General features: G+C 47.9%; 1 protein-coding gene across 1 annotated transcript in view; it reads left to right on the plus strand.

The window, feature by feature from the left end:
• Positions 1-5922: 5922 nt before the first annotated feature.
• The window catches only part of TGM4 (transglutaminase 4), a 31157-nt gene continuing 23109 nt past the window's right edge, over positions 5923-13970 (plus strand). The window contains exons 1-4 of the mRNA XM_028843489.2: positions 5923-6109; positions 6462-6635; positions 9315-9421; positions 12230-12359. Coding sequence (XP_028699322.2) covers positions 5923-6109; positions 6462-6635; positions 9315-9421; positions 12230-12359 — 598 coding nt within the window. The remainder of the gene's footprint in view (positions 6110-6461; positions 6636-9314; positions 9422-12229; positions 12360-13970) is intronic.

Consider the following 13970-nt stretch of genomic DNA (forward strand, 5'->3'; position numbering starts at 1 on the left):
AATATTTCTCTAGGTTGTATTATAGGTATTTGTTTCCAGTCTATTTTCTAGTTCACTGATTCTCTTTCAGTTATGTCTATTTGCTATTTAACCTGTGAGTTTTTTTCATTTTGAGAACCATATTTTCATTTTTAGAAGTTATGTTTTAAAAAATTTATCTGGTCATTCTTAATAGTGGCTTATTCCTTTCTCATCATTTTGATTTCTTCTCTTATGTCCCTAGCCATCTTTGACTTGGCTATTTTATGATCTCTTTCTCTCTGTCTCTGTCTCTGTCTCTCTCTCTCTCCCTCTCTCTTTCTCTCTCTCTCTCTCTCTATATATATATACACACACACACACACAGTATATATGTATATATGTGTGTATATATACATATATGTGTATGTGTGTGTGTATATATATATTATATAATTTTTTTTTGAGACAGAGTTTCACTCTTGTTGCCCAGGCTGGAGTGCAATGGAGTGATCTCGGCTCACTGCAACCTCTGCCTCCTGGGTTCAAGCGATTCTCCTGCCTCAGCCTCTCGAGTAGCTGGGATTACAGGCATGAGCCACCAAGTCTGGCAAATTTTTTTTTTTTGAGACGGAGTTTCACTCTGTCGCCCAGGCTGGAGTGCAGTGGCTCACTCGGCTCACTGCAAGCTCCACCTCCTGGGTTCATGCCATTCTCCTGCCTCAGCCTCCTGAGTAGCTGGGACTACAGGCGCCCGCCACTACGCCCGGCTAATTTTGATTTTGTATTTTTAGTAGAGATGGGGTTTCACCGTGTTGGTCAGGCTGGTCTCGAATTCCTGACCTCAGGTGATCTGCCCACCTCGGCCTCCCAAAGTGCTGGGATTACAGGCATGAGCCACCGTGCCTGGCCCTGTATTTTTTAATATTTTATTTATTATTTTTTGAAATAAAGTCTCACTCTGTCACCCAGGCTGTAGTGTAGTGTTGTGAACATGGCTCACTGCAGCCTTGACCTCCCAGGCCCAAGTGATACTCTTGCCTCAGCTTCCCAACTGGCTGAGACTGCATGTGCACATCACCATTCTCAGTTAATTAAAAATTTTTTTTGCAAAGACAGGGTTTCTCTATGTTTCCCAGGCTGATCTTGAACTCCTGGGCTCAAGGGATCCTCCTGCCTCAGCCTCCCAAAGTGCTGGGATCATAGGTGTGAGCCACTGTGCCTGGTCCAGAGTCTATATACATTATTTTATAGTCTGTATATTATCTGATTTCTTGGATGAATACTTGTGTGGTTTGTGCTGAAATAGTGTATTTTCTGTTTTAAAATTTGGGGCTGTAAGCTCATCCTGAGTGTGACTTTATCTGTGGGAATTCCATAAAACTTTGGTGGAGAATGGATCACTCCAAAGATTGGCATTTATCCCCTAAACCAGTGACAACTGTGACTAGGAGCCAGTTTGTGCCTACGAGCCAAGGACAACTGTTTGTTTTACTTTCTCAGTTTGGGGGAATCCCAGACCTCTACAGAAAGAGGTGATGTTTGAAATTTTTCATCACTGGTATGCATTCTGCAGGGGCTGTGCTCCCACAAACAGTCTGGGAGACTCTCCAAGAGTACCTGCTGGCAGGTGGCAGTAGCCTCAGGCAGCAATGTGGACACCGGGGTCGGGGTGGTGGGGGATGTGATTTATTGTGGCAAAAGGTACAAAGAAAAATCAGCAAAGGGAAAAGACTGCTGGGGTGAGGTTCTGGGGGAACTAGGCAGGTGCTTCCAAGAGTCCTCTCCAGTGGAGTCACACAGGATGTGTTTAATTCCTTTAGCAATTAGTTGTGACATGTTTTTTCTCTGTGTGTCTCATTCAACAATCATAACTTTATTATTTTTTTGTTTTTAGTAATCTCTTATTCTCACTCAGACCTTTCATCTGGAATGGTTGTTTGCAAGAGGGACAAAAGCATTTTTACAGAAAAATATTTTAATACAATGTAACCAGAATAACACATCATATTCTGGAATTGGTCAGGACAAAATCCTGAATTTTTGAAAATTTTCAAAATGGTAGGTCGGGTGTGGTGGCTCATGTCTGTAATTCCAACATTTTTGGAGGCTGAGGCAAGAGGATCACTTGAATTCAGGAGTTTGAGACCAGCCTGGGCAATACAATAAGACTTTATCACCACAAAAAATAAAAAAGCCAGGTGTGGTGGTGCACACCTGTAGTCCCAGCTACTCTGGAGGCTGAAGTGGGAGGATCCCTTGAGCTCAGGAGGTCGTGGCTGCAGTAAGCCATGTTCACACCACTGCATTCCAGCCTGGGTGACAGAGCAAGGCCCTGTCTCAAAAAAAAAAAAAAAAAAAAAAATTCAAAGTAAGCTTAAATAATCTCTATTTTTTGTCCTGATCATTCATTCATTGAGCAGCCTAGAAAAGGTCAGTTCCTTCCTGGGGAAAGCTGCATTTAATACTCAAACTGCCTTACCAGGAGGAAGGAGAAGGAAATTGTATTAGTTTATTTTCTGTTGCTTATAAAAGAATACCTGAAACTCAGGTAATTTATAAAGAAAAGAAATTCATTTCTCCGCCAGTTACGGAGGCTGAGACTCCAAGGTCGAGGAACTGCATCTGGTGAGGGCCTTCTTGCTATCTTGGACTTCCTGTGGAGTCCCAAGGTGGTGCCGGGCATCACATGGTGAGGAGCTGAGCATGATAGCTCAGGTATCTCTTCCTCTTCTTCTAAAGTCAACAAGGTCCTCTTAAGTGCGTTTTTTCTTGTCATTTTAAGAGTCCCACTTGACCCACTCAAAAATATACATACAGGCTGGAAAATCATAAGCTTCTAAGGCTGACAATTTCACAAGAGCTCATTAGCAACTAATGCTAATTTTAGTTTAAAAGCAACTTTGCTTTTTAAAACTCCAAAAGTATATCTCCATCTGGAGATTGCCTGTCTTTTATGTTGTCTCCTTTTTTCCAGAGGCTTCATGGCAAAAGTTATAGCAAAAATTATCCATTGCAGAGACTTTTGTTTTTTAATACTCAAAGAATTTAAATTCCAACCCACACACTGGTGGCAAAAAACAAGGATATTGTATTCCACTGACAGTTTTTCTTTGCAGGTTTCTCTGGTCATCTTGCATTTATGACACTGAAAGCATTAAACTGCTATATCAGTTTTCACCATCCATCCAAGTGCAGTAACTACCAAAAAAAATACAAAGCCTTTTTTTAAAATTTTTTTAGAGCTGGGGTCTCACTTTGTTGCCCAGGCTGGAGTGTTGTGGCTATTCACAGCTGCAATCATAGCTCACTGCAGCCTCGAACTCCTGGGCTCAAGTGATTCTCCCACCTCAGTCTCCCAAGTAACCGGGATTACAAGTATGTGACTCCAAAGGCATTTTTTAAAAGACAGCCCCAATGTGGCTTCCTGTAGTTCCAGGATGCCCCCAGCCTCCCAGATCTACCTTTAAGCAGTGCTCAGGTCACAGAGCAGTGCCCAGAAGAGGGTGAGGGAGGAGGCTCCAGTACTGCACATCTGTTACGTGCTGTATGTTGGTTTCTTAGGGCATTCATAACAAATGACCACAAATGGGGTTGCCTAAAACAACAGCAATTTATTATTCTCTAGTTCTGGAAGATAGACATCCAAAATGAAAATGTCAGCAGGGTCCTGCTCCTGCAGAAGCCTCTAGTGGAGAATCTTTCCTTGTCTTTCCTGGTTTCTGGTGGCTCCAGGTGTTCTGTGGCTTGCAGCTGTATCACTCCAGTCTCTGCCTCCATCTTCACATGACCCTCCCCTTGCCTCTCCATGTCTCTTATAAGGACACTTGTTATTGGATTTAGGGCCTACCTGGATAATCCGGGATAATATAATGACAAGATCCTTAATCACACCTGAAAGTCTCCTATTTCTATAAGGTCACATTCACAGGCTCCAGGTGGAGATATCTTCTGTGTGACCACCATTCAAGCCACTATATGCCCATCTGCCTAACATTAATGATGGCCTGCGATTTATTAAGTGCCTACTGTGTGCCAGGCACTCAATGTGCACATTAGCCACCGAGGGAGGGACTGTGTTTACCATTCTAGGGAGATAAGGTCTTAAGAAGCTTCCACAGAGATGACGGCATTTAGGATTTGGATTTCTTAACTGCTCTTTCGTGCTTCCTGGTACCAAAACCTATACCTTTACGCCTTGGGAACCCAGGTCACCCACCTGCCCAGTCCATGGGGGAGCAGGAATAAATCAGAACATGGGAGGGACTGTTAAAGCCCTTTTCCAGCTGTGATTGCTTTGCGGTTGGCTCTGGGCCCCACAGCAGGAGCTCTGCTGTCCAGGGAAATGAAGAAGCCTTTCAGGACGGCAGCTCCTGACAGCATGCTATGATTTGAATATGTCTCCCAAAAAAATTCAGGGGTTGCCAATGTGGTGGTTCTAAGAGGTGGGGCCTTTAAGAGGTGATTAGGTGATGAGGGCTCCTTCCCTGTGAATAAGATGAGGTGCCCCTATAAAGGGACCTGAAGGAGGGAGTTGGTCCTCTCTCGCCCTCTGCCTTCTGCTATGTTACAACGCAGCAAGAGGCCCTCACCAGATGCTGGTGCCTTGATCTTGGACTTCCCAGCCTCCAGAACTGTGAGAAATAAATTTCTATTCTTTCTAAATGACCCAGTCTCAGGTATTCCATCACAGCAGCACAAATGGGCTAAGATGCTCCTGCTAGCCATGGGCCCACCCCAAGGTTTCAGCCCAAGAAGGGGAGGCATCTGGGAAGGTAGGTCTGTCTGCCAGGTGGGCCTCCCTGCTGGAGGGAGCAGATTCCCAGGTCCCGGGAACAGTGCAGCAGTGCAGAGGGAAGGCCACTTGCTGGGGGCTTGCCTTCCTGGAGAACACTTGTCCAGGCCCCAATCCCAAAGCCACTCCAGCAAGAATGAGCTGTGCTGTCTACAAACACATCACTGGCCACATCCCCAAGGTTGCCCTCTGATGTGGGCGTGACCACTCCACCTATTTTGTAGTCACGAAAGTCCGCGTTTCCACGGCTGTCCTCCATGATCTCTGCAGAGGATGGGTTTCCTCTGTGGGTGAGCCCTCAGGAGCAGGGGAAGGTCCCTGCATCTCACCTCACTTTACCTCACAGGCCACAGTGGGGCTTCCTAATCTAGGGGTTCTCAATATGTGCCTCCCTGGGCCAGCAGCATTAGCATCATCAAGGAAGCTGCTGGAGTGGAGTGGCAGATTCTCAGCCACACCCCAGATGTGCTGAATCAGAAACTCAGGGTGGGCCCGGCAGTCTGTGTTTTACCATGCCCTCTGCACACTGGAATTGCCTGGAAAGCTTTGAAAACACAGAGGCTCAGCCCCACTCAGATCAATTGTATCAGAATCGCTGGGGGAGAACATAAGTAGTTTTACAACCCCCAGGTGGTTTCAGGGTGCAGCCAAAGCACATTTCCCTTCATGACTCATGAGCCTGGGAATAGTTTGAATTTTAAATAAAGGGAAGGGGTTTGGGTCCCAAGCTGAGGTAATACAAATGTCATTATAACAGACACATGGTAAGAAATACATGTGTTACAGAAAAGAGTGTATGTGGAGATTATTTCTTTTACTGAATGTACTTTTCACTTGAGCATTGAAGAAGAAAATCCCCTTTCTTTTTTTTTTTTTTTTGGAGAGGGTGCGGGGGGACGGAGTCTCACTCTATCACCCAGTCTGGAGTGCAGTGGTTCGATCTTGGCTCCTGATCTCAGGTGATGCGCCCCCCTCAGCCTCCCAAAGTGCTGGGATTACAGGCGTGAGCCACTGCACCTGGCCTTAAAAATCCCATTTATAGTGCAAGTAGTCTTGGCCTCAGATCATGGGAGCTCCTTGGTGCTTCTTCCTCGATTTGGATAAAAAGGCTTCACCCCAGCCACTTTGCACCCCACCCTTCTCTTCAGGATGTGAACTCTCACGTCGGGATGGTGTCCGACTGGAAGCTGATGGGAGTCTGGGCTGAACAGGAAGGGGAGCAAGCCCAGGGCTCATCTGTTCCCTCCTCAGTTTGCCTGTTCCCCTCTTTCCCTTCAGCTTTTGTGTTGATTAACGGAGAACACCCTGGCACTAGCTTTGTTCCTGAGGCCATGTCTACAGAGAGGGGGAGTTGGGGTGGGAGCCTTGCCTAACAGCCACTCACAGACTCACCCTGAGTCTCAGTTTCCTCACTTGTAAGATGGGCATGCAGCTACCTATTTTACAGGGTTACATGACTGAGCACTTTAGTCCACTGCTCTCGGCTCATCCCCATGTAATCCCACAAGGTAGGTACATGCACATCCATCTTATAGGTGAGAAAACTGAGTCTCAGACAGATTCATAGCCAGCCACAGGTGGAGCAGGGATGCCCGACTCTAAAACCCAGCTCTACCTCAATGCACTGTCAGATTTTGAACCGAGAAAGAGGTGATCAAGGAATAAACATTCTCTGTGCTCTCTTTCCCCACGTGCTGTGTGCTGACAGAGCTGAAAGTTCTCCTCGTTGACTTCTTGAAGCAGGAGAACGCCGTTTCTCACCACACGTGGGAGTTCCAAACGAGCAATCCTGTGTTCCGGCGAGGGCAGGTGTTTCACCTGCGGCTGGTGCTGAACCAGCCCCTACAATCCTACCACGAACTGAAACTGGAATTCAGCACAGGTGAAGCCTTGGGGCCCTGCTCATGGGGCTTGGGGGAAGGACCATGAGGGTCCCTGGATGCTGGAGTGGCCCTTTCTAGTCAGTCTGAGCCAGGAGTGCCTTCCCCTCTCTGATCCCCAGTTTCTCCATCTGTAAAGTGGGAATAATAGCAGGTATGATGAGAATAGAATGAGAAGCTCAGTCAGGACCTCACACATAGTGAGGCTCTGATTCCTTGGCTAAGCAGGGGAGGGGGCTGGAGCAGAGAGAGGAGGCGACTCAGCGGGAATCTGCCGCAGTGGGGTCTGGAACATTTTGTAGAGATGAATCATAGGACTGAGATGTGCTGATGCCATAACTGGGTGGGCTGGAGGTAAGCCAGTAATAATGATTAAAATATCATAGTTTGGTTGCAAAGATAATAGGAAATGGCTCACGCATTTGTTATAGTTAGGTAAATATATGTGCATAAGTACAACTAGGGGAACAGAGAAAATGTATTAGATTTTGTGACAGGTGGTGGGATAATGGAGGGGAGGTCTTCTTTAATGCTGTTTTTAAGCTTTTTTTTGTTTGTTTGAATAGCTCAGTAGCTCAGTCTTTACTTTTGTTTTGTTTTGTTTTTGTTTTTGTTTTTGTTTTTGTTTTTGTTTTTTTGAGACGGAGTCTCGCTCTGTCGCCCAGGCTGGAGTGCAGTGGCCTGATCTCAGCTCACTGCAAGCTCCGCCTCCCGGGTTCATGCCATTCTCCTGCCTCAGCCTCCCGAGTAGCTGGGACCACAGGCGCCCGCCAGCTCGCCCGGCTAGTTTTTTGTATTTTTTAGTAGAGACGGGGTTTCACTGTGTTAGCCAGGATGGTCTCGATTTCCTGACCTTGTGATCCGCCCGTCTCGGCCTCCCAAAGTGCTGGGATTACAGGCTTGAGCCACCGCGCCCGGCCTGTTTTTGTTTTTTATTATACTTTAGGTTCTAGGGTACATGTGCACAATGTGCAGGTTTGTTACGTATGTATACATGTGCCATGATGGTGTGCTGCACCCATTAACTCATCATTTACCTAATGTTTTTAAGTTATAAAAATAGATCAAGTAAGACAGGCATGGCAGCTAATGCCTGTAATCCTAGTATTTTGGGAGGCCAAGGTGGGCAGATCACCTGAGATCAGGAGTTCGAGACCAGCCTGGCCAACATGGTGAAACCCCGTCTCTGCTAAAAATACAAAAATTAGCTGGGCATAGTGGCAGGTGCCTGTAATTCCAGCTATTCAGGAGGCTGAGGTAGGATAATTGCTTGAACCTGGGAGGCGGAGGTTGCAGGGAGGTGAGATAGTGTCATTGCACTTCATCCTGGCGACAAGAGTGAAACTCCATCTCAAAAAAAATTAGATCAAGTAGATCTACTTTACAAGATGGCATACAATAGCACTTCCTGGGAGAGCGCTCCTTTTGCTCCTTCTCTGAGTGAACAACAGGCTTAGGGTCTCCTCCAACGTGCTAGTGGGGATCAGTCAGAACAGCCGCCATTCCCTTCATCCAAGATGAAATAAGCACCTACTGTGTGCCGTGCCATGAGCTACCTGCTCAACGTGTGGACTGGGACCGTGCTGTCGCTGACTTTGTGACTTTATAGTATCCTGGGTCCATGTGCATTCCCTCACCCAAAATGTCCTGAGCACTTGCCACATGCCAGGTGTTGCACTGAGCACTCTCCATGTGTGGCGTAGTGCGACTCACTCAACAGGTTTTTGTTGAGTACCTACTTTGTGCCAGGGAACCCAGAGGTAAAGCGGTCCCTGCCTCCTAGACTTGACCATACTAGCAGAGAGAGCAGTAAACAAAACTGCAAGATAATTTCAGACAGGGCCAAATATGATGAAGAAACCAAAAACAAGAGGCTCCTCCAGCAAGACAGAAAGCAGCAGGTCAGGGCGGGGATGACTCTGTCGGGGTTGGAAGGGCTTCCCTGGGAAGTGAGCCTGCTGAGACCCATGTCCCACCGTGTGAGGAGCGGAGAGCAGGGTGTTCCCAGCCATGAGCATGGGAAGTGCCAGGGCCCCGAGGAGGCAACACTTGTGTCACATGCTCTTTGTCACGAGCTAACTCTCTGGGGACCAGAAACCCACTCATGACAGGGAGGAAAGTGGGGAGTTGGGGAGAAGCGTCACTGAGGGCCACCTGTGGGCTATGGAAAGAAGTTGGATTTGATTCTAGTAGTCCCTGGAGCTCATGACATAACCTGATCGACCTTTCAAAGAAGATCCTGCAACAGTATGCGGGGTAGGGGTGGTATCTGCCTCCTCCAGACGAGAAGAGTGAAGGTTAAACAGTTCCCCTGCATTACGCAGAGTGGACAAGCGTGTGGGTCTGTGGCATGAGCCGGCGGGGTTAAACAAATGGTAACTGGAGTGAGCACGTGACAGAGGCAGGAGCTCTAGGGAGACCTGGATCTGATGGGTAAAAAGGGAGAATGTGGAGAGGAGGCAGGAAGCTCATGTAAATTGAGCAGAAAACTAAAACTGGACATGTGGGGCAGAGGGAGGCCCCTGCAGAATTAGAGGGGCTGGAGCCAGGGGACAAATGAGCCTGGAAAGGAGGGGTGGGGGCTCCGTGAGTGGGCAGTAGGTGCGGCCGAACTAGGGGAGATTGTCTTGGGGGTGACCCACGGCTGGGCCAATGTTTTTTTTTCCTTCGGGTGTCTCCAGGGCCAAAGCCTAGCATCGCCAAACACACCCTGGTGGTGCTCGACCCGAGGACGCCCTCAGACCACCACAACTGGCAGGCAACCCTTCAAAATGAGTCTGGCAAAGAGGTGAGCACCCACCGGGCTGGCGGGCGGGCTGGCTGGCTTCTGGCGGATTCCTCCTAATGTGAGCAGCCCCTATCCCCTTCCTCACCTGTCAGCTGGCAATGTGGCTTAAAGCCATCCACAGCAGAGCATGAGAGAGGGGCCACGGCTCCAAACGTCTCTTTCCCCACTCAGCCTCCTCCAAGCACACAGTACCTCTGTGGCCAAACCTCCTACATGTCACCCTTCCCCTTTTCATTTCAAAGGGAACAGTATTCACTGGAGGACACGAGCAGAGAGAAGTACGTAAAAATAACCCATGGTTCCACCAATTAATTTACCCATCCTTCCTTCCAGGCTTTTTCTATGTCATGGTCAAATACAAAGTGGGAGTCCATCTCATGCTTCACTCATTTGACAAGACCTAATGGATGTTTTCCACAGTGGCTCCTGCCCGAGTGTGTGGCTTACGGTGGCTGGTTTTCCACGCTTTTGGGGAGCACTGGGTGTTCACAGTTGTCTCCAGTCTTCCTGTGTTGTAAAGAACCATCTCTCAGGCAGATCTTTGAACTAGCTTATGGATATTTGCTTAGGCTAAATCCCTGGAAGTTTAATGCTAGGCTAATGCCATGATTTTAAAATGGCAGTTACATTGGGTTTTTGTAGAAGCAGGATCTGCTGGTGGAAATGAGATGAATGGGCCAGTTGCTGCTGGAATCCTCCCTAGTGCCCCGGGCTCTTCCTTCTTCTCCCTCCCATCCAGATCCCAGACTCTCAACCCCAATTTTGCATTTGAGTGTTTTTCAGGGTATCATGAAAATCTCTCCCGAGGTGGGCATGGGGTGGAGGCAGGAGCTGCATTTCTTTACTCAAAAAGTGTTATTTTTAAAGTTTTGTTTTTTAAATTGACATATAACACACATAAAAGACACAAATCTTAATGGTTTGCACAATGAATTTTTACATATGCATACAGCTGTGGGACCACCAGCCAGATCAAGGTGGAGGCCATTTCCTGCACCCCAGAAGGCTGGTTCTCCTGGGTTCCATTGTAATGAACAGTGAGGGCACAACCTCCTCCCCCTTGCCACAACAGGGGTGTGGGGAGTTAGCCTTGTGGATTCTGAAGTTGTAGCATACTGAGTTTGATCCCAGCTCCACCTCTTGGGCAACCTCTGTGAACCTCAGTTTCCCCACCAGCAAAATAATGACAATTAAACATTTATATATATTAGCTCATTTAATTTTCACAATGCTCCCACAAAGAAGGGGGCCTGTTATCATTCCAAATTTTTAAACCAGAAAACTGAGGCACAGGAGAGGTTAAGTAACCAGCCAAGGTCATATAGCCAGTAAGAGGTAGAGCTGGCCAGCCTGGGCAACATAGGGCTACCCCATTTCTACTAAAAAAAAAAATTAGCCGGGAGTGGTGGCAGGCACCTGTAGTTCCAGCTAGTTGGGAGGCTTAGGTGGGAGAATCACTTGACCCCAGGAGTTCAATGCTGCAATGGCACTCAAGGCTACTTCTGCCATCACCAGCACCAGCTTCTCTCCAGAGGGTGCTGGACATCTTCTTGCCGCCTCAAATGTGGCACATTCTATGTCAACCCTTTTCCACACCTGCCCTTTCTCCTGGGGCCTTCCTGAAATCAAAAGCCATCAGGTGCCCATGCTAGAAGCCAATTGCACTCCAGCCTGGGTGACAGAGAAAGACTCTGTCTCACAAAAAAGCGGGGGAGAGTAGAGCTGGGATTTGAACTGAGAGCCTATTGCTCCTATGAGTTATAATAATAAGCATCTCATGGGAGGATCTTGAACCACAAATGGAAATGTTTTGTGACAAGGATGAGAATTATTATTCTTGGTACCATTGTGGCTACAGCAATATTGATGTATCCTAATTATCTCTCCAGCTATTATTTATCCTAAAAGACTGGATAGAGGCCTGGACGCCCTTGGACCAATGGCCCTCTGGGACTCTGGCTGCCTGTATTCCAAGAGAAATGTGTTTTTTTGGGTTTTTTTTTGCTGCAAAAGACAGTTGACATTTAACCTTTCCCCGGAGTTCCAGGCACTGGGCTAGGCACATGTATTAGTCCATTCTTGTCCTACTCTACTACTCTAAAGAATACCCGAGACTGGGTAATTTATAAAGGAAAGAAGTTTAATTGATTCACAGTTCCACATGGCTGGGGAGTCCTCAGGAAACTTACAATCATGGCAGAAGGGGAAGCAGGCACATTTTACGTGGTAGCAGGTGAGAGAGAGTGAGAAAGAGCAGGGGAAACTGCCTTATAAAACCATCGGATCTCATGAGAACTCACTGACTATCACGAGAACAGCAGAGGGGAAACTGCCCCCATGATTCAATCACCTCCCCTCCCACCAGGTCCCTCACTCAACATGTGGGAATTATGGGGATTACAATTCAAGACGAGATTCGAGTGGAGACACAGAGCCAACCATGTCAGCACCTTAAGTGTGTTTTATCCACAGCATCTTCCCAACAACCTGGAGATAGTATCACCTCCAGGCTGTGGTGAAGGGAGTGGTGAAGGGAGTGAATCTCAGGGAGGTGAAAATGCCCAGTCTGTCTAGGGCTCTTGCAAGATGTGCCAAAACTTCATGCTGTATGAGGCTGCTTTTCTTTCTCATGCATCCTGCCCTTGCAGGGATGCTCCTGGCTGTCCAGGGTCCTGACCATTCCTTGTCTCCGGGCTGGTTCCAGATGGGATGAGTTGTTAGGACTGATGGATTCTTCTGGGAAGCATTTGCAGGATTTGGGATCTGGCCAGAGGGGGAGATGTCCACCTTATCTTGTGGTTTGCTCAGGTCACAGTGGCTGTCACCAGCACCCCCAATGCCATCCTGGGCAAGTACCAACTACATGTGAAAACTGGAAAACACATCCTTAAGTCTGAAGAAAACATCCTATACCTTCTCTGCAACCCATGGTGTAAAGGTACTGTGAATCTCAGGTCTGCTGGGGCGTGGCAGGTGCCCCTGGCAAAACCTGCTATGTGCAATGCATAGTCTATGAGCTTTTGTTTGCTCTCAAGGTACTTGTAAACTAATTAAAGGGATGTGACCCAGGAACAGATTGCGGACACCATTGGAGCGTTTTCTTTGTGACCAGGCCCCTTAGAATGGAGGTCCTTATTCCCCGTTTCCACTTCTCCCCAATGCCTTGCCCTGCCCCAGCTGGCTTCTGCCTTCACCACTGTACAGAGGCTGCCTTGGTGGGGGTGGGGAGGGGCCACCAAGGACTTCTTTCTTGCCAACTACAGGTCAGGACCTGAACTGTGGTTGGCTCCTCCCTTCTGCTCCCTTAGTTCTGTTCTCTTCTTTCCACTCCCACATGTACCCAGCTCATTTTTTCCTGTGGCTACACTGGAGCCTTTATGTAAATGGCACTCGAGGCTACTTCTGCCATTGCCAGCACTGGCTTCTCTCCAGAGGGTGCTGGACATCTTGTAGCCTCAAATGTGGCACATTCTATGTCAGCCCTTTCCATACCTGCCCTCCCTCCTGGGGCCTTTTTGAAATCAAAAGCCATCAGGCGCCCATGCTAGAAGCCAAAGAGCTCTTTTTTTAACCTTTGTATTTGGAAATGATTTTGATCTCACAGAAAAGTGGCAAAAATGATGTAATGAACAACCTATACCCTTTATCCAGGCTCACCTGTTGTTAATATTTTTCCCCATTTGCTTAATCATTTTCCCTCCCTCCCTCCTCTACACACACACATGCTTTTTATTTTTGAACCATTTGAGAGTAAGTTACATATAAGTTGGTTTTTTACAACCCCTAAACCCTTTGATGTGTATTCCATAAGAACAGGGCTGTTCTCTCATATAACCACAGTACAGTTATCAACTTCAGTAAATTAAGTGTTAGCAGCCAGGCATGGTGGCTCATGCCTGTAATCTCAGCACTTTGGGAGGCGAGGTGGGCAGATCACAAGGTCGGGAGATAGGCCGGGCGCGGTGGCTCACGCCTGTAATCCCAGCACTTTGGGAGGCCGAGGCGGGCGGATCACAAGGTCAGGAGATCGAGACCACGGTGAAACCCCGTCTCTACTAAAAATTACAAAAAAATTAGCCGGGCGCGGTTGTGGGTGCCTGTAGTCCCAGCTACTCGGGAGGCTGAGGCAGGAGAATGGCGTGAACCCGGGAGGTGGAGCTTGCAGTGAGCCGAGATCGCGCCACTGCACTCCAGCCTGGGCTGGGCGACAAAGCGAGACTCCGTCTCAAAAAAAAAAAAAGGTCGGGAGATTGAGACCATCCTGGCAAACACGGTGAAACCCCATCTCTACTACAAATACAAAGAAAAATTAGCTGGGCGTGGCGGCAGGCACCTGTATTCTCAGCTACTCAGGAGGCTGAGGCAGGAGAATGGCATGAACCCGGGAGGCAGAACTTGCAGTGAGCCGAGATTGTGCCACTGCACTCCAGCCTGGGCGACAGAGCGAGACTCTCTCTCATAAAAGGAAAAAAAAAAAAGGCCGGGCGCGGTGGCTCACGCCTGTAATCCCAGCACTTTGGGAGGCCAAGGTGGGCGGATCACAGGGTCA

This window comes from Macaca mulatta, chromosome 2 (genome assembly GCF_049350105.2).
Source record: "Macaca mulatta isolate MMU2019108-1 chromosome 2, T2T-MMU8v2.0, whole genome shotgun sequence".
Lineage (NCBI taxonomy): Eukaryota > Metazoa > Chordata > Mammalia > Primates > Cercopithecidae > Macaca > Macaca mulatta.